The following is a 27208-nucleotide window of genomic DNA, read 5'->3' as shown; positions in this document are numbered from 1 at the left end:
TAGTTGGCTCTCTATTTGGATTTGCCATGAAAGGGCATGAGGGAAAGAGAGTGGCAGGCTAGAAGAAGGGATTGTTCCTTCCTATTTGCTTTCTGAGTCTGTTTTTCTGCTTGTTATTCTTATGTCTCTCGGGAGGCACTCTTTCACCCTGCAGTGGTGGGTGGTTCCAGGAACAACAGTTGATTCCAGTTTGCAGCTTTTGCAACTCATACAGAACCAGTCTCAGTGCCTCTCATCAGCAACACCAGCACTAGCTGGCTGGAGCATCATCCTCAGAGACCTGAGGTCCAGCTTCATGGGAAATTCCTCTGAGGTCCAAGCCACCTACACCAGTCAAACAGGGAGCCCTCTTCACAAGTCCATAGAGAACCTCCTTCAATCCTCTAAGTTTTAATAATTTTAACCTCTTCATTTTGTTCCCCCAGTCCTAGGGGTAGCTGTTTCCTGAAGTTGTCACACATGCTCCATACACAATACCTTAGTTTAGTGTTTCTTTTTTGCCTTTTCAGTTTTTGAGTATCTAGTCATCAATTCATTATCAATTGATTTTCTATATAAAAAGCTAAATCTGTTACTGTTTTAGAGAGTGACTTACAGGTTAAATTTTTTTAATCAAAAGAAGCTTTTGCAATTTCATCTTTTCTTGCCTCCCTATAATAATGTCCATTTTCTATTTTTATTTTTTTGATGCTCAGATACCATGTTGACTTTTAAATGACTAGATGCTCCTGGTTGTAACTCTTCACCACCATCACAGTCTTTAACACAATCCTAACCAAAAAGCTATGTTATTCAACAGCAAATAGATTTCACAGTTACCCATTTCCTTGTAGTTCTTAAAGAAATGCAGTACTGACAGCCTGGCCTACATAGTGAAATCCTGTGTCTACTAAAAATACAAAAATTAGCCAGGCATGGTGTCATGTGCCTGTAATCCCAGCCACTCGGGAGGCTGAGGCAGGAGAATTGCTTGAACCCAAGAGGCAGAGGTTGCAGTCAGCCAAGATCACACCACTGCACTCCAGCCTGGGCAACAGAGCAAGACTCTGTCTCAAGAAAAGAGAGGAGAGGAGAGGAGAGGAGAGGAGAGGAGAGGAGAGGACAGCAGTGCTATGTTCCATATGCACAAATTTCTCTAGGCTCCAAAGTCATACTTTGAAAGTAAGACATACAAAAGAGAACTGTAGCTAGAAAAAGGGAAGAAAGCCTGCATCCATGGGGGATAATGAGAGGGATGACGATGTTTTGGAAATAGAGAAACACTCAGGTGTCAGTGGTGACAAAGAACTGAAGGTGGCGGCAACAGTATTAGATATCAGAGGAGAGGGAATATTCCCTAATTATCCCTACAAGTCCATGGAAAAGGGGTTTGGCATTGTGCTGCTACAGGATGACCCTTCTGGAATGTCCAGACTGACCTAGATCATTTAACCTGGGACCACTGGAATTCATTACAAGAAGAGAGAATACTCAAGAGGACTTAAGGATCTGCTCTCGAAGACTGACTGAATGAATTCAAATCCAAAGATGGAAACGTCTTTCAAACACACTTTAAAAGCTTTTACAAGAACTATTTAAAGCCAGAAAAACAGAAGGAGCAAGGTTAAAGTCAGAGAAATATTGTAAAATATGTGGAGCAAGAATTAGGATGGAATGGGGAGGGAAGGAAGGATTGCAAGATATGTTACATAAGGAGTATAATTATACCTGCAACATATTCCCCAAGAACTTTTCAATCTTTAAGTTTTCTGCTTCTATGTTTTCAACAACTAGCCTAGATACAAGTTATCTAGAGGAAATGTGAGATGTACCACTGATTACTCTTAGTTCCCAACTGTCCCAATTTTTATAGCTATGTATAGCTGTGTAATTGACAATAAACTATTTCATAAATGCCAGCCATTTCTGACAAGTTTTAAATTGCTTTGCTTTCTACCTGTGGAAGTCTTACGGAAATTAATTTTTTTTCTTTAAGTTAACCCTTAATTGCAATGATCAGAGAAAATCTGATTTTTTTTTTTTTTTTTTTTTTTTTTTGAGACGGAGTCTCGCTCTGTCGCCCAGGCTAGAGTGCAGTGGCGCAATCTCGGCTCACTGCAAGCTCCGCCTCCCGGGTTCACGCCATTCTCCTGCCTCAGCCTCCCGAGTAGCTGGGACTACAGGCGCCCACCCCTGCGCCCGGTTAATTTTTTCTATTTTTAGTAGAGACGGGGTTTCACCATGGTCTCGATCTCCTGACCTTGTGATCCGCCCACCTCGGCCTCCCAAAGTGCTGGGATTACAGGCGTGAGCCACCACGCCCGGCCGAAAATCTGATTTTTATAAAGCTTCTTCCAAGGAACATTTGACTTGAATGTGTTAGCTTAGCTCTCACTAAACTGGAACTTAGTGACAAAAACAAAAACAAAAAGTCCTCAATAATTTCTTTTTAAATGTAGGATTAGCTATAGATTAATTAATTTATCTTTGCAGACTTGAGTCAGAGTTCCAGGAACTCTTATCCTGTGTTATGTGGGGCAGCCATATCTGGAACATCCCTGCTTGGACTCTTTTATTTCTTAATTGGTATAACTCAAACAGGTGGAAAATTCTGATGCTGAGAACATCCATTTTTCACTAATTGAATAAGAGAGCTTCCCAGTCAGCTACATGAGGTATTACTATACTGAGGCACACCCACTGCAATAAGCCTCCTAAAGAATCAAGAGCTGATCGGAATGGATGGAGGCAAAGAAAGAACATACCGAAGAAGGTGAGTTTTGAATGACAGGAAAGAATGAAATGGTAGTAAGGAAACAAAAAGAATTTCATTCACAGAAGTAAGTTATAAAGCTTTGTCTCTTATGAAATGAGTAGAAAAATAACAGTAAAGATGTTTAATACATGGCTCATTATCCAGAAAGACAAAATACAGAATGATGGTTCGTTCTTCATGTTTTCATCAATTTCCATTTACTTATTCAGTAAGTGTTTACTGAGCTCCTACTTTGTCATGTACTGTTTCGGACTCTGGGAATATAAAAGTGAAAAGCACAAAGTTCCTACTTTTATGGAGAGATAATAAACACAAAACAGACAAAATACTGTTCAATTTTAAATAATTATAAGTGCAAAAAGACACACCACGTGGTAATAGAAATGAAGATGGCTTGGAGACGTAGCGGTGATTATTATTTTAGGTACAGTGGTCAGGGAAGGTCCCCCTGGAGAAGCCACACTTCAGCAGAGACCTGAAAGAAGTAGAGAAGTGAGCCACAGGAAGATATGAAGAAAGAGGGCTCCAGGCAGGGAAATGACAACCACTCTGAGATGGGAATTAACTGAGACCTTTCTGAGGGTTGGAAAACAAGGCCAGTGTAGCTCAAGTGTAGTGTAGGAAGTGATGCTGGGGTGGTGAGAAGGAACTTGAATATGCAGGACATCCTAGGATATGTTAAGGCATTTTGAGTTTTGTTTTTGTTTTTGTTTTTGTTTTTTTTACTTTCAATGGGACGCCACTGCTGGTGTAAGTATGGAAATGATATAATCGATTTATGATTTAAATAATAACCGGCCGATGTGAGGGAAATGGAGTGGAAGCAGGTTGCATAGCAGTCTGAGTGAGAGATTATGCAGACTGAAAGTAGGGCTATGGCTTAGTGAAGATGAAGAAAAATGGTCAAATTTGGGTTATAACTTGGAGATAGACTGACTGGACCTGTTGATTATTATTTGGGATTATTTGGACGTAAGGTGAATTCTAGGTTTTAGCAAACAATTGCTGAATGATAGTGCCATTTACCAAGATGAAGAAGATGGAGGGAACCTTGTAAGAGTTTTGGCTGGTATCAGTGAATGAGAGAATCAGGAATATACACCTACTGAAAACAGCTTGAATTACAAAGACGGAAATGTGGGAATGTGAGGAGTGACTAAATTTGGTCATAGAAAAGTTAATTCCTACATGATAAACAACTAGGGCTTCCGCCAAAATGAAATCATATTCTAAGAGAAATCATGGTTTTGTGATAAACAACAGACTGTCATTCAAAACTGCATCTAGGATGCAATAATAATCCAGGAATGGAGAGAAACATGAAGAAACAGTAAAAGGAAAAAAACAAAAAACAAAAACAAAAACAAAACACCAGAACAGACAGTAGAAAAAGGTATGCCTTTTGGTGTGGCAGCCTAGTTCAAAAGAAACAATTGTCTTTCTCTTAGAACAACCCCCCTTATCCCCAGTCCTGGCCAGCCACATTTCACACCCTGCACAATTCACACCCCATCCACAGCTGACTGGACTAGGGAAGTAAGCCTGAGTCAAGTTGAGCCACATGTGGCTTCTGTTCTAAAATCTGAAATTAAGATCAAATGATATTTGTGTTCATTTTGAGTCAGATTTAGGTTTTTACTTTAATATGCTAAAACAGGATGGGTAAGTTGACCATATGTCACTTTGTGGATATAAGAAGTAGAGAATATTGGTTGGAAGAGAGCAGAGGGAAGCAGGTGATGAGAAAAAAGCAGCAGTGGGGGAAGGAAAGAGTTCTGACCAGAGTCCAGGCTGCTAGCTGTCTTCATACACCTCTGTGGCCTTACAGTACACCCTTCCTGATAGTATGCATTCTGTTACTCACATATAGGGAAGCAAACAAAGATCACTCAGAACAATTATTCTGAAGATTACTTCATTTTGATATAATGTTTTGTCAGTAAAATAGCATAAAAAGAGGAGGGCGGTAGACTGAGTGGCACATGTCCCTCTCCCCCAATTGACGGATCTACTCTCTCACAGAGACAGTGATATCAGAGAATAATGTGCTACTGTCCCAGAAAGGAAAAAAGAAATCTGCCTGTTAAACAACAGTATGTGATAGAACTAGAAACATTAAAAAGTACATGAATTCAGTTGGGAAAATTGCAAACACATACACACACAGCATGCTGACTCGAGGATATATTACCTGTTATAACCATACAAACCTACTAAAATTTCAGGACAATTCCTTTTTAAACTTTCTATTGGTGTAATATAAGAATAGAAAAGTACATGTAAGTGTACCAAATTTTTACAAACTGAATTTTTCTGTACAATCAGCACCTAGATCAATGGGTATAATATTACACAACTATTTTGTTTTTTGTACTTAGCTGGGGTGTAAGTGTATCTGTATACATCTACAACATCTAATAAATCTTTAAACGAATGTACTGAGTATGAAGTTGATTATCTTCTTTTCCCTCTTTTATGAACATTTCTATGATTTCCACAAGTTATCTCGTTTAACATTTTCCACAATCCTGTTAGGTTAATTGCTATGCCTATTTTACAAGACTAAATTGAGGCTCAAAGATATTTACTGACATGTCCAAGTTCACACATCTAAAAACCAAACCTAGCTCTGTCTCACTGCCAAAGTATTATTAACTGCTATACTAGCTGCCTGACTGATTCTGGTAAAGTTACAGTGGGCTAAGGCCAGCAAGTTTACTTGATTAATTTATTATGTATAATAACAAGAAATGAGGTTTTAAAATGGGTATTTAAGAAAAGTATAAAACTGCCACTATTAAATGGAGAAGTAACAAAATAAAAATAGTGATTGCAAGAGATTATTCTAGACTTATATATTTAAGAATAGGAATTGTGGCTAGGTGCGGTAGCTCACGTCTGTAATTCCAGCACTTTGGGAGGCGGAGGTGGGCAGATTTCCTGAGATCAGGAGTTCGAGGCCAGCCTGGCTAATGTGGTAAAAACCTATCTCTACTAAAAATACAAAAATTAGCCAGGCGTGGTAGCACACGCCTATAGTCCCAGCTACTTGGGAGTCTGAGGCAGGAGAATCACTTCAACCCAGGAGGCGGAAGTTGCAGTGAGCCAAGATCAAGCCATTGCACTCCCAGCCTGAGTGACAGAGCGAGACTCTATCTCAAAAAAAAAAAAAAAAAAAAAAGAATAGGAATTAATGGCAATTAAAAGTGCTTCTTCTTTCTTTTTTAAAGCATGCCAGCAACAGTCATAGAATGATGGAGAACAGGATTAAGTTTATGCACATTTGAAGAAAGAATCAACTGAAGTTGGAAAGGTCTATGTAAGATAAGAAAATGGAAAAGTTGAAACCCCATTACCTAGTGTGCAAACCTAGGAAACCAGAATTGGTAAATATGTTATGTGTGATGAAAATCTGAAATGGGGTGGCTATTTGGGTACTGTGAGAAGATGAATTTGATATTCAATATTTACATAATCAGGAGCTGTGTTGGCATCCTCTCCAGGTTTTTTATTCACTCTCATTTCAAACTTTTCATCCCTCACCATAGCAAAAAGATCAAAACACTTTTATGGGAATAAATAATTTGGAAGGACTGGGCTATAAAGCCAATTAAAATTGGTGTTGATAGCTCAATAACAGATTTGGTTCAATTGGCTATTTCTAGAAGCCTTATGCAAAGGTTATTTTTCCTTTTCATCATTGGTGCTTAAGCTAGTTAGGTATCAGATTTCTCCTCCCTCCCTCCTTCCCTCCTCTCTCCCTCCCTTCCTCTTTCCTTCCTTCCTTCCTGTTTTTGATGTGAGTAAAACTCATAGGACCTGTGCTTCTGTCATTGTGGCTGATTTCTCAAGGTATTGGATAATGATTTTGGTTAAACAACTCCGAATAATAGAGTATATCTTAATTCTGGATATATTTTATAGATTTGTCTATTTAAGTGATGCTGATAAATACCCCTCCTTGGGCCCTGTCTTGAATGTTCAAAGAATCATCTGTTCTGGTTTCATATTCAATAAATGAACCACCAAAGTGTTCCAGCACATATTAGACACCATTAAATACATGGGAAGCTTTTAGCCAGTTGAGTCTGATTTATACAGGCAAATATTACCTACTTAATGCAATTCAAAAGAGCTTCTCAACAGTATATATTTTTGTAAATGTGTATGCATTTATTTTCACCATTAACTTACAAAACTTGTGTTCCAATTTAAAATATTAATTTATGTTTCTTCCTTGAAAAAACTGCTACATTCTTTCTTTTTAATTAACTCATTTCTTTTCTTGAAAGAAAAGTCAATAATCTCTATGCTCCAAGGTCTATATCACATTCAACCTTCTTCCACATCTCTACCAAATTAAAAAACAAAAGCAATGAAGAAACAAACTCAAGAAATGGGAAAAAAAAGAGTTAAAGAACGACTAAAGGCACCAAAGTCTCGTTTGATCTCATAATTAATTTAACACACTTACAGCATTATGTAGAGGACTGCATCTTTCAGACTTTGAGTCATCAATAGAATATATCAATTTATTCCATACATTTTCTTTTCGTCTGATTTTTTTTCTTTTCTTTCCTTTTTTTTTTTTTTTTTTTTTTTTGAGACAGGGTCTCTCTGTCGCCCAAGCTTGAGTACAGTGGCGTGACCTTGGCTCACTGCAACCCTCCACCTTCCGAGTTCAAGCAATTCTTGTGCTTCAGCCTCCAAAGTAGTTGGAATTACAGGTGTGCACCACCACACCCAGCTAATTTTATTATTTTTATTAGAGATGGCGTTTCACTATGTTGGCAAGGCTGGTCTGGAACTCCTGACCTTAAGGGATCTGCCTGCCTCAGCCTCCCAAAGTGCTGAGATTACAGGCTTGAGCCACCATGCCCACCTTATTCCACACATTTTCTAATAAATACTTCACACCTTTATGCTGTAAAATGTATGGCTCATCACAGACACGCATTTCTTAAATGATGATTCTGTAAAAGGAAGAGATGACTAAGAGTTGCACCATTGCTGTTACTTCATACTTACAGCGACTGCCTCCAGGATTTGTTTAACAGCATCTGCAGCATCTCGCTCACTGTAATATCCCTTTTCCACAATCCTGGAACAAAAAGAAAGGAAATGCTTCTCAGGCACATTCATTCAGAAGAGTGGATATTAAAAGAAGTTAAGTACATTAATGTTAAAGATGGTGCACGTAAACAATTGAAACAAGCTACCATACTACCATGGGAAAGATTTCCACAAACTGACACTCTAAAAGTCTTTGAGTTTACTTAGGAAAATGAAATACTCTTATTTTTCCTTGGCTTGAACTATCCGTTGCATTTGAGGAAAAAACACTTTGTCTGTTTTAAACTTTGTTTTGCGAATCATTTTAAACATACGCCAGTAGATATTATACAATGAAACACCCCCATGTAATTGTCACATAGCTTTAACTATAAATTCACGTTATTTGCTTAATTACTTCCACTCCTTTCTTCTTATTTTGAAGCACACATTGGACATTATATAATTTCATTTCTAAATAGTTAAGGAGGTTATCTCTAAAAGATAAGGGACCCTCTAAAAATCATAGTCATAATTCCAATATCACATACCTATAATTTTTTAATATTATCAAATATGCAATTTCAAATTTCTAATTGTCTGAAACATGTTAAATTACTTGTTTGAATAAGTATCCAAATAAGGTCCATGAAATTTGATTGGTTGGTATATCTCTTAGTCTCTTTTAACCTGTAGTTTCTCCCTCTCTCTCTCTTCCCCAGCAACCCTCTTTCTCTCCCTCCATTCTTCCTTTTTTTTTTTTTTTTTTTTTTTTTTTTAAGTCGGAGTCTCGCTCTGTCTCCCAGGCTGGAGTGCAGTGGCCGGATCTCAGCTCACTGCAAGCTCCGCCTCCTGGGTTCACGCCATTCTCCCGCCTCAGCCTCCTGAGTAGCTGGGACTACAGGCGCCCGCCACTACCCCCGGCTGGTTTTTTGTATTTTTTAGTAGAGACGGGGGTTTCACCATGTTAACCAGGATGGTCTCGATCTCCTGACCTCGTGATCCGCCCCTCTCGGCCTCCCAAAGTGTTCGGATTACAGGTTTGAACAACCGCGCCCGGCCCCATTCTTCCCTTTAATCCCTTCTCCATCTCTGTTTCATTTTTGCTGTGTTTCTTTTTTGAAAGCTGGTCACTTGTTCTTTAGTCTCCCTGCCTGGCAATGTGATTCTCTAAAAAAAACATGGGGCTTTGTTGTACAGGTTATTTCATCACCCAGGTATTAAGCCTAGCACCCGTAAGTTAGTTTTCCTGATCTTCTTTCTCCTTCCTCCCACCCTCCACCCTCCTATAGGCCCCAATGTGTGTTGTTCCTCTCTGTATCCATGTATTCTCATCATTTAGCTTCCACTTGTAAGTGAGAACATGTGGTATTTGGTTTTCTGTTCCAGCGTTAGTTTGCTAAGGAAAATGGCCTCCAGCTCCATCCATGTCCCTTCAAAGGACATGATCTCATTTCTTTTTATGGCTGCATAGTATTGCATGGTGTATATGTACATTTTCTTTATTTAATCTGAACCTAATCAAGACCCCAGCATTATCTATTAATTAAAAAAAAGGGGGGGGGGAGGCAGAGAAATAGCTCCGAAGACATCAAGGGGATAGAATCACATTTGATTCTAGAGGATTACATTTCATTCTATAGCCTTGATATCTTTGGAGCTATTTCTCTGCCCTCTCTACTTTTTATTAATGGATAGCATTAGGGTCTTGATTAGACTCAGGTTGAATTTTTAGCAAATACACTTTATAGGGAGTATTGTGTATTTTCACAAGAAGTTGCATGTTCAATTATGCTCCATTTCATGTTGATAACAGTAATTGATTATCAATGCCTAGATCCATCAAGTCATTAGCAGTTTCAAGTTGGTAAAATCTATCATTGCTTCTTTGTTAGCTAAAAATTTTCTAGTAATACAATTCTTATAGGAAAGAGGGGATAAATCATTAGTTTTTTAACTTACCAGTTTTCAAAATAATGAGTTCATTCACCAACATTTTCAGTGACCAGTTAGTGTTTTTGTTCATTTTCTGGTATCATTTTGAAAGTATGGATTTAACCATATTTTATATGTTTCAATCTGCTCTAGCTCTTCCCGGGTGAGTAGAAGGCTATGCAGGTTGGCTTCTGAAGTCTTTCGTGGTTCTTTTTCTATCCAGTATAATACAATACCTGAGGTTTATTTTGTACATTTGCTGCCTCAAACCTAGACTAAGTCATTGTCTCCTAGAAGTACACTTTTAGTGGCAGATAGTATTTTTCTAATTTTACATTTTATTCTTCAATTAAAAAATAAATATATATGTACATATGTTGATATTCCCCATTTCCTAGACAAACTATCATATTAATATGTACAAAATGTTTTATATATGTTTTTACCATGTTGTCCATTTTATGTGCTTTTCCTCTTTAATTTTACTTTTTTGCATTTAGGAGTGTTTGTATTTTTGTTTTAATGTTTTTAACATTAGTTTCTTCTTTTTTGGTTTGTTCTGTACTCTCAGCAATACTGACATTAACTAGCTGATATGGTTTGGATTTTTGGGATTTGTGTTCCCACCCAAATCTCATGTCAAACTGGAGGAGGGGCCCGGTGGGAGGTGATTGGATCATCGGGGAGGATTTCTCCCTTGCCATTATCATGATTGTGAGTGACTTGTCATGAGATCTTATGGTTTAAGTGTGTGTCACTTCCCCCTTTGTGCTGTCTCTCTCCTGCTCTGCCATGGGAAGATGTGCCTTGCTTCCCCTTCACCTTCTGCCATGATAGTTAAGTTTCTTGAGACCTCTGCAGCCATGTGGAACTGGGGGTCAATTAAACCTCTTTTCTTTATAAATCACCCAGTCTCAGGTAGTTCTTTATAGTGTGTGAGAACAGACTAATACACTAGCAATCCAGCTAGTATGAACTTACAATGCAGATACAATATATAACTGTCAAAAATTGAGAAGAAATAAGAACAGCTTGAAAAATATAAACTTCTTGATTGCTGTATAATTAGCAACAAGTAAAAGAATATTATTTCAAAGTAATAGGAGGAAAGGGAGCCTCATTATCTTAAGTAGGCGACAATTTTCTTCTGATACATGATGTGATTTTCAAAAAATCTGATGACAATCTGATTTTCTCCAAATAATTGACTTGCTCTTTTTGCATGAATGTGGGCAAAGAATTCTTCTTGTAATTTAAAGTATTTTAAGACGTGTTTTATGAGAAACATGTTAGTTGTTCTGGGTTGCGTTATTTTGATTTGTGGCATAATCCTTCAATTTAGAGTGCTTTCATTATTCTTTTTTAAATTGCAGGAATATTTTCTTGAAGTAGAATGTTTTATATTTGTTTTCTTCCATTGCCTTGGTTTTCTTCTTTGGGGTGTGCAATTATACATATGTAAGAATTTTTCTACCTTTGATTTATATTGTTTTTCTACAGTTTTCTTAGTTTTAGCTTATTTTGTAACACTATCTTATTTTCATGTTTTTTTGTGGGTGTTGCTTCCTGACATGCTTTCACTGCCTAAAGGAACTTTATTCTCCTCCTTATTGTCTGTCCTCTATTGACCTCCAGCTCCATCCATGTCCCATAATCATTCTCTATTGGAACTAACTGAGATACTTTTCTCTTGCTGTCCATTTTTAAGCCAAGTTGGTTTACTTAACCTTTCGACAGAGTGATACTTCAGGATATCTTTTTTAGTTTCATGGCTCTTAACTTTCTGGTTATGTTCATGAAGCATTCAAAAATATGCCCTCATTCTTTCTGAGATCTCTTCCCTCCCCTGGAACTTCATTCCTTTGCCTTTACCGTCTCTACACGGATTAATTTGGATACCCTTCCCAGCAGTTTTTCCTAAGTGTAGAACATTTTCCCCAAGGGACTTTAGATTTTTGTTTCAGGAGTTCACAAGACCTTGACAATGAATTAGCTTTTTAGACCTTACTGCAGGTGCACCCCTTGTACTTTTCAGAAATTTGGGTGGTAAAAATCTCTCCCAATTTCGGCTTCTTTTTTTTTTTTTTATTATTGACCTATGCTTCTTTCAAATAACTTGAAGATTTGAGAGACTTGAGTGTTTGCCTACTTTGGGGTATCTCATGTGTCTTCTTGCTTCCCTTGCTTCTTCGTGTACAAGTGATAATTCCACGTGGCTCTTCCTGTTGTCATTAGCTGGTCCTCACTCACTTGTATGTTAGGCTTCATGTGGATACCCTGTCACCTGGTTTTGCTGTAGATATTGTCATTGAGTTTTTGATTTTTTAGAACTAGTTGCTGTCTAGTCTTATGAGGAGCTTTTGGAAGACTGAAAAACTACTTTGTTGCTATGTCTAACTTTCCAGAATTTCAGGAGAAAACACATTTCTAATAGCACTGTAGATTACCACCTTGCATAAGATGACTTCAGCTGGCACAAAGTTTGAATATGGTCATTTCAAAACATAAAGGATAGTTTCAACAATGTTTGTAATTTTAAATAGAAACTTTTCTTAGACAGTACCTCAAATAGCATTTTTTCAGAAAGTACTTTTCTTTGATTTCTGTTTTCTTTAGATGTTGTGACAAGAAGTTTTAAGTTCTCAAAGTAGCTGGTATTAAAAGTTGAATTTAAAATCTATAAAATGTTTCCAAAATAGGAGATGGGGTGGTGGTGAGAAGAAGCAGAACAAAACAGGTATGTCAAAAGTAAAAAATGTATTAAAAGAAAAGACCTCAATGATTATAGTTATTAAAATTCAGAAAAAAAATATTGATGCAAAAATTTCAATTATCTTGTTTTCCTTATTTAGTTAATTAGAACATTGGCAAGCAAGGCAAATTCATCATCTTTTTATTTTTGGGATACTTTACCAGCACTGGGGTCAAATGAAAAGAGAAAATAGATTACAATTTTCAGGGAATGACTACTCATTGGTTCTTCAGTATCATTTTCTTATCATATTTACTTACAAAACTATGAAATTTTCCAATTCACGATTAGGTTAAATGGTCTAATTATAAAAATGTAATTGAAATGCTTCCTGGGGCTATACTTTCTGAACATTTTGAAATTAAGTATGAGGGAAGGGGAAAAGAAGTACTATTGTGACAGAGTAAGTTCAGGACGTTGGCTACCATGACATCATTCTCTGCATTTTACTCAAAACATGGGTTTTGTGGTATCTCTGTCATCCAGCACAAATGTAGTTAGTGTCTCCTCCGTGCCCTGTACCTACAGCCTCAGGAGCTTGGTTTTCTCCAGTTTTGTTAAAAGAGGGGAGTTGTTACAAAGATGATGGAGAAGAATAGCTGCTAAATTTCTTTGCAACCTTATATTATCTCCAGAAGGGAATAAAATCAATTATCTCCTGGCCTATAACAGTGTGGATTTTCCCCATAGTCACTCACCCAGGCTAGAGCTTTACCACAGCTGCTTTGCAATACTTTTCCAGAGCACACTACTCGTGCAAATGGCACCCCTTGTGGTTGAACAGAGCCAAATTCCACAACCATGAGCTGTCTCCCTTAGGTGTCTATTAAAGACACAGTTCTTAGAGGCATCAGCACTCTTCGGAAAGGCAGTATTTCACCCACTAGAATCTCCTCTCTATATTTTGGTTTATTATGTAGTCTCAAGCTTCAGCCTAAGTATCTTCTGTATTTTCATTTGGCTATAACTCAGGGTTAAGTGCCTACTGTGAACTAAATGTTTATGTCTCCCCCAAATTCATACGGTGAAACCTAATCACCAATGTGATGGTATTAGGAGGTGGGGCCTTTGGGAGGTGATTCTATCATGAAGGAGGAACCTTCATGAATGGGATTAATGCCTTTATAAAAGAGACCCTAGAAAGCTTCTTTGCCCCTTCCACCATATGTGGACACAGCTGGAAAGTGCCATCTATGAATCAAAAAGCAGCCCCTCACCAGACATCGAATCTGCTGACACTTTCATCTTGGACTTTCCAGCATCCAGAACTGTGAGAAATAAATTTCCGTTGTTTATAAGCCACTCACTCTAAGAAATTTTGTTATATCAGCCCGAAAGGACTAAGATAGTGCCTATGTTTCAGAATATGTTCTTGAGTGAATGTCCAGGGCCTGGCTTGATGGAAGAGTAAATTTTCTTGGGAGCTGTCTTCAGGTGGAGGGAGAGAGGAGTAGGAGGTATATGAAGAACAGTTAATGGAAACTTTACTAATTTTCCCCAATATATGTTAAGTTAGTGAAATAATTCATTTAATTAATCAGAGGATGCATTTCAACAGACGTATCTGTTAATTTATTTATTCAATAAATATTAGGGAGTGCCTGTTATGTGCTGACCACTCAGTAGTGAACTGGACATGGCCTCTGCACTCATGGGATTTCTCTTGGTGTAAGCAGACAGACAACATTCAACACCGTGTGCTAAATGATGTGATAGAGGTATTAAAGAATGGCCTGAGAGCTCTGAGAAAATGCAGGTAATCTATTCTGGAGGCCATGTAGGGTAAGGAAAGGATTCCAGAAATAGCTATATCTCCGCTCACACATGAAAGGTGTACAGAAATTTTTTCAGATGCAGGGAGAATGGCAGTTGGGGGTGAGGATAGGTATGGAAGAAGAAGGTGGTGATATTCATCCACATTCCTAACTTCTAATGTGAGCCAGGTACTTGCTGGATACAAACAGAATAAGATTTGGGCCTTGCCCCAGGTGACAGATGGTGGAGTAAAGAAAGTTACAAACAAAAAGCATTATCATAGATGTAATGTATGTTATGTAGGGTTTGTACCACCAAGGGATTTATTAATTCTGTAGTGAGAAACGGCATCCGTAGAGTAGATATGAGGGGCAAGGGCACAAAACACAAGTGCCTCCCCACCTCATTTCAATGTGAACTCTGCACACTGTATCTTGGCCAACCATCACCCTTCAGCTGCTTCTATTCCAGGCAGCTTCTGCTAAAAGGAGTTTTGTTCCCAGATGATTCTTTAACCAGATTGTCACAGGGTTAGGTTACTGAAACTCAGACATCCCATTTTAAATATTTTATAAGTTGAGCTGCCATTCAGGCTATCCATGGCTGACTAAAAAGTTCAATAGCAATGAATTCGAGTCATAAATGCAGGTTTACAACTTAGAACCATGATTACAAGTGATGATGCAGTGACCAAGCAAAGGAAAATGAAATCTTCCAATTCATTTCTCTCAATTTCAGTTGTATGACATCAGTAGATGTGTTTGTCCAAAGCCTTCTGCAGGGCACTGTGGTAAAATTATTAGCCTTCTCACTAGACTGTTGCTTGGATCACCCATACAGCCTAGCCGCAAGACTTGCCCATAGTCAGTAAATATTTATGGAATCAATACCAATTGCAAAGTGAATGGATGTCAGAAAAATTTCAGATTGTGGACATTTGTACAATACTTTTGCCTATGTTCATTATCATGGGGAACAAAAGCACTGGACTCCGATGTGATTCCCTTCACAAGTACATTGGCCACGGCTCCAGAGGAAGAACAGCTGTGTGGATGCTTCCCAGAGGACAATGCAATAAGTGAAGAGATTACTGCTGGCTTTAGGAGAAACTCAGAGTTACATAGCTTTAGATACTGCTGGAATAACATGAATCTTTTTAGAAACTTATTTTAAACAAAATCAAAGTAATTTAAATTCCTTAAAATAGAGTATTTCTTTCATGAAGTAACACATAATAATTCCTTTATACAACTTAGCTGGCATCTCAAAAAATTTGCCAATGAAATTGAACCATGGATAGACAGTCAAGGGTTTATAGCTTTATATGAAACACACTAATGACTCTGAGTTTTAGAAGCAACGAAATATTTAATCATTGTAGGGGTTTTAAAGCTGTAAAAATAGAGGGATAATTTTGGCTGGTATTTTTGTTTTTTCATATTTAAACATAATTATTGCTGTATTTCTCTTCAGATTTAGTAAACTAATCTCTGTTTCGTGATTTGAAAAATAATAAGCAGTTAAGATGCTACCAGCACTTTAAGATAATTGTCACAGGCCCAGGGCCCTGTGGTTTGCCTCTGTGCCATACAGTTTCCCAGCCTTCCATTGTGGGTTAGGCCAGAGGGCTCAGAGCTCAAAACAAAATGTCTTCTAGGATTCTAATCACCACACTGACCCAAAAGGCTGCCCTGAGACCCCAGTTCCTAAAGGTCCCTCAGCCACCAGGGGGCGTAGCAGACATCTGGAGATCTGGGAAGGAAGCGCGAAGGTGGTGCATTTCCCCAGGCTCCTCTACTGAAAGCCTCTGGCTTCAACAGCTTCTCTTATTCCATGACTGTGCCTTTTATATCCACAGCTCACTGTGCTGGTGCCCGCGCTCTTCTCCCCAGTTGGTGTGTTTTTCTTCCCATCATTTAAAAATTATAGGATGAAAAAATACAGGCAATGCCTATTTCTCTCTATGGAGCTGCTGTAATATATGACTCTGGTGCATTTGCTTCTGTCACACTAATTGCCACAAATTGAATTGAGCGCATCTCCATCCAGGCAGTTAACACGCGCACAGCAGCTGAAGAGCTCTAATCTGATCATATCCTGAGGCCCCAGACTTCCTGGCACATAGATTAGGAGCCCTGCTGCTCTGCCCACCACTCGCAGCTTTTTCTCAAATGGCTGCATAATAACTGTAGATGACTAGGTTTATGTGAGAAAGATATTGGTCTGATGAGAATGTGTACTAAAGGATCAAATGACAGAGAGCAAAAGCCCCAAATAATATAAAGTTTCAGGAACCAAGACTTAAGGGCTGCTAGTACACCATTACGCTGTTACATACAAAATAATATTAAAATGAAAATTGCTGTATTCCACGTAAATCTACCACTTCTTTGTAAGTTTCAATCACAGCTTCTCATTTTATTGATGACACTGTTGTCTGTTTTGGTGCTTTCTGTAAGAACTTTCCTGCCAAAGAATGTTAAGTTCATATACTTTTCAAAAATGTAGTTTCAAAGGTAGTACTAGCACCTGTTACATTTGAATACTAAGAAGAAAGTCAGGGATTTGTGGATCAATGTGGGTGCTGGCCAGGTTGCTGACAAGAGAAAGAGGAGATCAAATCAAATTGCAAATCTGAGAATGGGCCTAAGAGATTCCCCGTCTACTTTCCTCATACTATAGATAAAAGACCTGACTCAAAGATACATATATTGCAGCCGGGTGCGGTGGCTCACGCCTGTAATTCCAGCATTTTGGGAGGCCAAGGCAGGCAGATCACAAGATCACGAGATCAAGACCATCCTGGCTAACACGGTGAAACCCCATCTCTACTAAAAATATATAAAAAATTAGTCACGCATGGTGGTGGGTACCTGTAGTCCCAGCTACTCGGGAGGCTGAGGCAGGGGAACGGAGTGAACCCGGAAGGTGGAGGTTGCAATGAGCCGAGATCACGCCACTGCACTCCAGCCTGGGCGACAGAGCGAGACTCCGTCTCAAAAAAAAAAAAAAAAAAAGAGAAAAATATATTGCTTAGGAGCACACTGTTTATTTAATCATTCACTCAATAAATATCTAGCCCCTGCTTGCTTTCTACCTAGCCCAGCTTTTAAAATCGAGACTGAGATGCTCATATTTTACCCAACAGTGTACGATTGTGCTTTTGAACATCATTTTGCCCCAATAGGCCCTTCCTTCTGGCCTCCGCCTGCTAATTTCCAATTTCTCAAATAAGAGTCAGCTCAAAAGATTTTACTCCTTCCTGAAGCGATTTCTGACTTACACGACCCCCTTGTTTTGTGCTCTACACAGTGTTTATGCCCTAATTATAGCACTTATCATCCCCACATGAATACTTAGAGCTGAAAAAGGGGCCAATCTCTAACAAACACAAAACATGTGATGATCTCTCTTTTATGTCCTGATTCTTATTTTTATTTCTTTTTATTTCCTAGCCCTCATTTAAAAAATTGTGATGTTGTGGTCATTATAATCCCTAATATGCTTTACTTGGAAGGTGATGCTTAAAAAATATTAGAGTCCATGTCACACTTTTACTTTCCCTCTTTAGACTATGAGCTCCTTGAGGATGGAGACAATATACAGTGGTTAATAGATTGGTGGGAAGAGAACAAAGTGGGTGGTACAGCCAGCATGGTAAGGTGGGGCCAGATTGTGAGTGGGCTTTTTTGTCAAGTTTAAAAGTATTGACTTTAAGTGAAAGTAGCTTCCTGGGCTGACCTGATCAGATCTATGCTTAAACACAGATGGATGAAAAGGAGTGAAAGTAATACTCTCTAGGAATCTACTGCAATGGGAAATAATGCAAAGGCGCAACAGGGCAGAAACACTGGGAAAGGGAAAAGGGAACAGATTTCAAAGCTGCTTAGAGGAAGAATTATAGGGAAGAGAGAAGGAGAATCTAAAGCAAAAGGGAGAAATTCATGTAGATTAGTTTAGTTGGTGAATCAGGTCACAGGGAAGGGGAGTGAGATTGAGAGAGGGATGCTGAGTTCATTTGATTTAGAGGTGCTAATGGGACTTAGTGAGAAGCCTAGTAGACTGCTGAAAATATAGTTTTCATCTTTGCTGAGACTGTAGCCACCAGTGTGGCTCAAGCTACAGGTGAGTGTCAAATTCATCTACCAAGAATGTAGGAGAAGTTTAAAGGGAACTTAAGAGGTGGGGAAGGCAAGAGGAACTCAGGAAAGAGATCAAGAGGGAGATGGCTGAAAAGCTGGATGAAAGCCAAGAGAAAAAGAGGTTCTGTCCAGAACTCCAGGAATGATATGGAGGGGTAAGCCAGTAATATATAATGCTGCATACCAGAGTCTCCAAACATGCATAGCCTTCAGCATTGGCAGACCTTCAGTGCTCCTCAAAAGCCCTTATTCTTGCCCTCGTCTGTTCTCCCAATCTCTCTAAAGATCTTCACAGTTCCTTCTTCAAGTGCCCTATTCCATTCTTTACCAGTTAGTATTAGGAGATCAATTTCCCTTCTTTAACAATACTGGAAAAATAGAAGCTATTAAGACTGAACTACCTAAATGTCTTATACCCCACCACACTTCTATTTCCAGCCCTAGGAAACCACTGCTTTGCTTCTGTCTATATATTTTCCCCTTCTTGAAGTTCCTTATAAAGTCAGAGTCATAGTATATATAGTCTTTCATGTCTGGCTTTATTCTCTTAGCATAAACTTTTTAAAGTTCATCCATGTTAAGGTGTGTATCAAAGGAACATTCCTTTTCATAGTTGAATGGTTGTTCATTCCCCAGTTGATGATATTTAAATTATCTCCCCTTGCCTGGGCACGGTGGCTCATGCCTGTAATCCCAGCACTTTGGGAGGTTGAGGCAGGCGGATCACGAGGTCAAGAGATCCAGCCCATCCTGGTGAACATGGTGAAACCCTGTCTCTACTAAAAATACACACACACAAAAATTAGCTGGGCGTGGTGGGGGGTGCCTGTACTCCCAGCTACTTGAGAGGCTGAGGCAGAAGAATCACTTGACCCCGGGAGGGGTAGGATGCAGTAAGCCAAGATCACACCACTGCACTCCAGCCTGGCGACAGAGTGAGACTCTGTCTAAAAAAAAAAAAAAAAAAAAAAAAAAATTATCTCCCCTCTTGTAATACATCTAATTCCAGGTGTAGGCATCTATCTGGCCCCACTGTACTGCCTCCATGGAACTCAAAGGGCAAGGTGAACTGACAGACTTGCTAATGCCCATAATGTTTGCTGTGCCATGAGTAATAAGGCCCTTTGTCTCTGATCCAGGAATCATGTGCTTTCCAGCATCCATAAAAGAATAATAGGCTAATTTATTAGTTTGGAAGTAAGGTACAATTACATCTCAGTCTCAACAGTGTCTTCCAACTTATTCCAAAAGTCTTTCTTTTTCAAAATTGCTTTGATTAATCTAGCTCATTTGACCCTTTGTCTCTTTCTTTCTGCTTCAGAGGAAGAAGAGTTTTTTTCTGAAAAACAAACCCCTTTATCTAACTCTAGATCTCATTCCCTTCATGCCTTTTCTAGAATGCTGTTCCAAATTTAGGTACTTCTCACACAAATCTCTCCTGCTTCTCTTTCTTGTGAGCTCCTTCCCATCAGCACATCAATGTGTTCCTAGACCTATAGCTTAAAACAATAAATTTCCATTTATCCTGTGTGTTCTACTACCTCACCTCTATCTTTCATTTTATGGCCAAGCTTCTAGGAAAAGTAAACTGTAAGTCTAGTCCAAATCAAAGTATAAGTTTTCTTTACATATAGCCAGATAAAGTCACATAAAGAGATGTATTTAAAATATCCATGACTGAAAAACAACTATATACAAATTAAAGTTCAGGTTAACTCAGCACTCAAGTAGGACAAACGTTAGATTACTAAGCTGAAGATTTTTTTTAAGCCTAAGAGTTCCGGCATTTGCAACAGCATGACATGGTAGAAAAATTATATACTTTGGAATGTTACATACTTGAGTCCAATCTTATTTAATTATTGTTATTAGATCATATATAAGCTGGATGACCTAACAGAAGTTAACAGACCTCTCTGATCCTCAGTTATTTTGTCTGTAAAATGTATATACCAAAGTCTACTTTATATATGTGTTGCTATAATGATTAAATAGTATCGTGTTAGTAAATTGCCCTGCACACTCTGCCAGCAACCCAATAGGATCTCAAAAATATTCCTCACTATATTCACTAATTATCCTTTCTGAACAATCACATTTTATAGAATCACTCATTAGATAATTACATTGATGACTCATTTCTGACACAATGGTCTTCACAAATGCAGACGTTTCCTAAGTTTGTTAAATCCTAATACCAACCATGATACAACCCTAGAAAGACTGGGACAAGAAACAGCCTCAGTTCTATTTCTCAAACTGTTATCTAATAGCAATGCCCTGAATATTAAATTTGTTTCCACCAAGAATGAGAGATCCAGAAATGCTGAAGTACAGATTACTATTAGGACTCATCTAGTAGGACTGGAGGTAAGGTCTGAATTTATGACTTATTAATAACTTTTTAAGTTTATGCTCTGGAAAAAAATATGGATAATAATGCCTCAAAAAAGGTGAAGAGAGAGTTATTGAGTGGGTTACATAGACACATAGGTTTGCATAGGACCAATCAATACATCATGGATTTTCCATGTATAAATAGATATTTATTTTCTTGGAAATGATGTGCAAGAGACAAACTGGACTTAATAAGAAAGAAAGTGAGGCCATACAAGAAGGAAAGGGTTGGATCAGAAGACAGTCTGGTTGCCTGGACGGGGAAGATCATTAACCTTTACTAATTCTGTTTTCATATTTGCATAGTGAGGATATTGCTTTTCATCCTGCTTGCCCAAATAAGCTGACTTTTTAAATGAGGAAAATACATTAGTGTCTGTAAACAAAATTTAAAACCATATGTGAATTTTTACTGTCAGCAATGGTGGGTCAGACAAGGCTCCAGGCAAGAAAATTAATAACAAACTAAATAAAATAACTTTTAAAAATATATATTTGAACAAATCAGAGAGTTATCAAGTGTGATGGTTAATATTGAGTGTCAACTTGGTTGGACTGAATGATGGAAAGTATTATTCCTGGGTGTGTCTGTGAAGGTGTTGCCAAAGGAGATTAACAGTGAACTGGGAGACGCAGACCCATTCTCAATCAGCTGCTAGCATGGCTAGGATAAAAGCAGGCAGAAGAACATGGAAAGACTAGACTGGCTAAGTCTTCTGGTCTCCATCTTTCTCCTGTGCTAGATGCTTCCTGCCCTTGAACATCAGACTCCAAGTTATTCAGCTTTTGGACTCTTGGACTTACACTAGTGATTTGCCAGGGGCTCTTGGGTCTTTGGACACACACTGAAGGCTGCGCTATCGGCTTCCCTACTTTTGAGGTCTGAGGACTCAGACTGGCTTCCTGGCTCCTCAGCTTGCAGATGGCCTATTGTGGAACTTCACCTTGTGATTGTGGGAGTCAATTCTCCTAATAAACTCCCCTACATATATACATGTATCTTATTAGTTCTGTCCCTATACAGATTCCTGACTAATACACTAAGGAAGAGAAGGATTTAGGAACCAAGAACCAGAAGAGAAGAAAAACCCAGCAAAGCAAAGCTGCCATCTGATGCCTCTGCTTTCCTTCTAAAGGCATTCACCTATTCCAACACAGCAGCTGACAGGCTGAGAAGCTGAATAAACTTTCTGGCCATTACGCAGAGCTAAGGGTACAGAAGTTGGCATTCAGGGTCTGCCAAGTAAGAAGAGCCCTGGTATAATGCCCTGGCTTAAAGTTGAAACCTTCAAAGAGCAAAGCCTTGTGAATAAGACTTGACAAGAAATACACCAGCCATTAGGAAGCCCAGCTTTGAATTAGCCTAATATCCAATTATAGTAAAATGATCTGTTTCTTAACCTTAAATGCCTGCCACAACAAAATAAAATCTGCTTTTTTGGAAGGTAACAGCATTCCAGGCCTCAAATTCTAAAACCTTTTATACATAATGTTTGACATTGGAACAAGCCTAATCAGGCAAGCAAAAAACTACAAGAAATGGATCATGTCCTTTGCAGGGATGGGGAAGGAACTGGAGGCCATTATCCTTAGGAAACTAATACAAGAACAGAAAACCAAATACCGCATGTTCTCTCTTACAAGTGGGAGCTAAATGATGAGAACACATGGACACACAGAAGGGAAACACACACTGGGGCCTTTTGAAGGGTGGAAATTGGGAGGATGGAGGGGATCAGGAAACAATAACTAATGGATTAGTGGATACTAGGTTTAATACTTGGGTGATGAAACAATCTGTACAACAAATCCCCATGACACACATTTACCTATGTAACAAACCTGTAAATGTACCCCTGAACTTAAAAGTTAAATAAAAATAAAATTCTTTAGGAAAAATTGATGAAACAAAAGAGAAAAAGAAAACAGAAAACAACCCATGACAATTTTAAAAAATTCAAAACTATACTTAGATACTGGAGTTATCTGACAAAAATCAAGAAAAAATACTTTGGATTTAATTAGAAGACTGTAAGGATATTGCTAAATTTGTTGTCTTAAAATACAATCATTTTTGAGGAAAAAAACTTTGAAATTTGCTCTTAAAGCAAAACTCAATGAAATTTCAATAATTTCATTGTCCATTTCAATAATTCAATGAAAATGATGTTGAGATTTTAAGAGTTGAGACCAAACTGAGAACGATTAAACAGAAACTTCATGGGAGCTTTCTTCTTCTCATGATGTCATAATTGTGCAAATTTATTTATGTTTTAGATTTTTCTTGGGCACAACAAATCATGAGTTTTATTCCAAAATTTCTAATAAATTGTCCTATGTAATTTACTATTTAAATTCTACATAAAATAGCAGATTCTACTTGGATTTTGACTATGTTTAATTTTTATAAGTATTATAGAATAGATTTTTTGCTAATTAAATACAACCTTTTTGAGTATAATTGACTCATATGATTATCTCTTCAGCAATTACTCCCCTGGTTCATTCATTACATACTATTAGAGTCATCATTAGACCAGGAATGAATTCTTATCATCACAATTAAATAAATTTGTTTTGACCTAAGTACAAAATACAGTCCATATTACTTTTTAACTATCAAGAAAGAAATCAATACATTGGATAATAATGCAGAATGTTTTTTCAGCTTGATAAAATTTAAAGATAACTGCAGAATTAAGTAACTTAATGGAGAGACCCAAGTTCGTATCAGCTAGGTCAATGTTATGGACCACACCACGCAAAGGAAAAGAGTCTATCTTTTAAAACCACTAAGAGTTGAGTGCTTTACTGGCTGGCTGCCATTCTTCAGATGTTTTCTGTTAAATATGAATATTTCATCCATTTATCTCTCCAAATGAAATTCATCAATAGCATTTAGTTGTTTCATTTTTAGCTATAGCTGAATTAAATTTCATCCCAAATTCTTTCATGGAAGAAAGGTTGGGAAGAAGAGAAGGAGAAACCCTTGATTCCCAATTAACTCAAACCAATAGAAGTAGGTAAGTAAATAGCAAATACTATTAGTAGATTATTGCTTCAGTGTGGCATTCCTGCCCTGCAATTATTTATAATTTAAAAACATGAGAGTTCTCTCATTGACCATAATTAGCAGAGAAATAAGGAAGGTCTCCTTAGAGAGAGCTCATAGCTCCAAAGCCAGCAGGATCTGACTATAAACTGACTCTATTAATGTACCTAAAGAAGGAATACATCCATGAAAAAGAGTCAGCTAAAGAGGTATTGAAAAAGGAGCCATTATAGATATATTGTGGCAAAATCCAAATTAGCTAGTCCAGGAGAGTCTTGCTTGAGGACATGGAAATATGTGAACAAGAATATCTTCATAGTGGATCAGAGCCATCTAAGCTTTATTAGCAACATAAAGCCACTTCAAATTTGTTCTGAGGTTCAGAGAAGTTAAGTAAATTATTCTAGGTTAGTTAGTTATCTTTCAGTTGTAGAGTCAGGATTCACAACTGTGAGTCTTTCAAAAAAACAACTGCCACCAGAACTGTATGACTTTAGGCTACTGATGCTCACTTCCTTCAGCTGACTTATTATTCTTAAAATGTGAAAACAGTCAAAATGTTATCATGTTGAACCTGCTCTAAGGAAGTTTCAACATATATATGAACAAAATTCAGATGTGTATCTGTTACACATACATATATAGTTGCAATGAAGCTAGGCCTTTTGCTCCTTCTCACCTAAAGATCCAAATTTTCACTGTGTAATGTTGAAAAGAGACAGAACCTTTGAAAAACAATATGAATACTTTTGAAAGCTCTTGAAGAGGCAGCAAATTTAACTGGGTGGAGTAGGTGTGGGAAGGAAGGTGTCTTAGTTCATTTGAGCTGCTATTTAAAAATAATATAACCTGTGTGTCTTATACATATCAAACATTTATTTCTCACAGGTCTGGAGGCTGGATAGTCCAAGATCAAACCACCAGGAGATTTTGTGTCTGGTGAGGGCCCGCCTCCTCATAGGGCACCTTCTCGCTGTGTCCTTACATAGTAAAAGGGGGATGGCAGCTCTCTAGAGCCTCTTTTATAAGGGCACTGATGTCATTCTGGAGGGCTCCACCTTTATGACCTAATAACCTCCCAAAGATCCCATCTCCTAATACCATTATCTTAGGGATCAGGCTTTTGGCAAATGAATTTGGGGGGCACACATTCAGACCCTGGCAAAAGTGAAGGAGTGTTCCTCTCCCAACACATTCAAAAGTAATCCCCTTTAGATATGTTTCTCCTCAGAGCCCATTCATTGCAGCAGTTGTTCATTCATTCATTCAGCAAATATTTATGGAGCACTTGCTGTGAGCCAGGCACTCAGGCTACATCAGTGGTTCCCTCGGTCTCTTCTGTCTTCCCCCTAAACTACATTCTACCTGTCTCTTGCCCCATTTTTTTAAAAAAACTTCTCCATTCACGCATGGCTTCTTACCATTTCTAAATATGCCTACTTAGTCTCTTTGTCTTCTTTAAATTCCATTCTTTTTTGATTACCTGATGAACACAGCAAAAGGCTCTCAAGAGCCCATCAGGACAGATACAGAATTCTCCTAAGAGGGTGGGTAAGCTGCAACAACTATGGAAACATAAAGTTTGTGTGTCTTGTACAAATAGTTTGCATATATTACGCTCTGCCAGATTTCCAGCACACTCCCATCCCCACTCCCATCCCCCTCCATTCTCACTCCTCTGCTTTGAAAGATGAACATATGAACAGGAAACCAAAGTTGGCAATAATTGGCTATAACAGAGCATGTTTACTTTGCAACGTGGAACTCTTTACACAGACTTCTAAAGAAAGTAAGCTTAAAAATAATCATTTGAAGATTATTGAGTTTTATAAGCTTTTGTATCATAACCAGAGGACACTTAGAGTACATGTTTAATTTTCTATAATTTTCATCAAATATTTTCTTAAGATAGTCTCATAAATCTTACTATTTAGTTTAAATTTGATTTTAGACATTCTATCTTTCTATTGAGGAGATAACTCTTTGCAAAGGTAAGTAGATATTATAGTGTTCCCCTTTTTACTCACTAAATATCTCAAGTTTTCATGTACCTGCATCTTACCACTACCCACCTTCCTTCAACGTTCTTCTTAAGACTTTTTTTAGTAGAATTTATCAACAAGTATAATCTGTCATTATAAAAAGTTTCAGGAGAAATGTCCTTTAGATTACTTTTTGGTGGCCAAAAGCAAACCTTTCTGTGGTTATATTTCCAGAACCAACTCACCTATCAAACAGTTCTCCTCCTGTGACGAGTTCTAGGACCAGACTGATTTCTGTAGGGGTTTCAAATATCTCTTTAAGTTTTATCTACGGAAAGATATAAAAAAAGAATATCACAAATTTCTTATTCCATCGTTCTTGGAAATAGCTAACACTATGGCTAAAACAACATTCTGCAGTAGTAATACGTTGGATCACTGTTAATAAAGTTTCCTCATTCTTGTATCAGCTAGCTATTTCTCAGTCTCTTTCTGCGTTATTGATTTCATCAGTTACCTCATTTTTTTCAAAGTTCCTATAAAATGCTTACATTTTTCCTTTTGGCAGTTGAAAAATATCTGCCTTGGAAACACTTTCTAACTTTTCTGAAACATCCCAATTTCTGAATTGTTCAAAAATCAAAAACAAAAACAACACAACTTCCTAAACCATTTGAGGCATCATGGTGGCTGGAAGTACAAAATGCCTATTTCTTCTGGGTATTAGGAACTTAAAACTAGGGGTCTGAAGCAGGGTAGGACCAGCTTAAAATCTGCCTATATGTAAAGGATATATCAATCAATATCTAAAAAGGTGTCAGTGGGTGAAGGAATCCTCAGAAAAGTAGTGGTGACAGTGAGTTGATTGAGCATACCACCGTTTTCATCACATTCAGATAATCCAGTTTTAGATATTTTTCTCCATATATACGAGAATCTAGTAACCAGGACTATCCTACACTTGAGGAAAATTCTACATTGACTTATCTTTGGAGAGAAGAGATGGATAATGTAAAAGTGGTGATGGAGTATGGGAGATTTTATTAACTGCTTACCCAAAACCCTTTTCTCCCTACTTTAATATGAAGAGAACTCTGATTTGTTCAGAGATGGTGTCTAGCCCCACACTGTAGATTATGAATGGTCTCAGCCACTAATTTCACAGCCTCCATGCAGTTAAGGGTAATCTTGTGACTAGCTCCAGCCAACAAAATTTGAAGAGACTTTTGCTGCCACAGTTTCTGAGAAAGTTTTTACTCCTCTCATGAGAATTAGCAGCTGAGATCCTTCCATCTTTTTCCTATTTTGAATATAGACGTGATGACTTGCAAAAATTGTGGAACAGCCATGTTAGGCCTAGGAGGGAAAAGCGTGAGGATGAAAGTC

The 27208-nt window shown here is 37.9% G+C and overlaps 1 protein-coding gene across 3 annotated transcripts in view; it reads right to left on the bottom strand.

The window, feature by feature from the left end:
• The window catches only part of CAMK4 (calcium/calmodulin dependent protein kinase IV), a 255400-nt gene that overhangs the window by 81870 nt on the left and 146322 nt on the right, over positions 1-27208 (bottom strand). For 2 of the 3 annotated variants that reach the window (XM_005557500.5, XM_065546635.2), the window contains exons 4-5: positions 26068-26150; positions 7784-7856 (exon numbers count right to left, since the gene is read on the bottom strand). In XM_005557500.5, the coding sequence (XP_005557557.4) occupies positions 7784-7856; positions 26068-26150 (156 nt within the window). The remainder of the gene's footprint in view (positions 1-7783; positions 7857-26067; positions 26151-27208) is intronic. The other variant, XM_073994032.1, reaches the window with a different exon arrangement.

The sequence above is a fragment of the Macaca fascicularis genome, chromosome 6 (assembly GCF_037993035.2).
Source record: "Macaca fascicularis isolate 582-1 chromosome 6, T2T-MFA8v1.1".
Classification (NCBI taxonomy): domain Eukaryota; kingdom Metazoa; phylum Chordata; class Mammalia; order Primates; family Cercopithecidae; genus Macaca; species Macaca fascicularis.
This window is presented reverse-complemented; position numbering and strand designations above follow the sequence as displayed.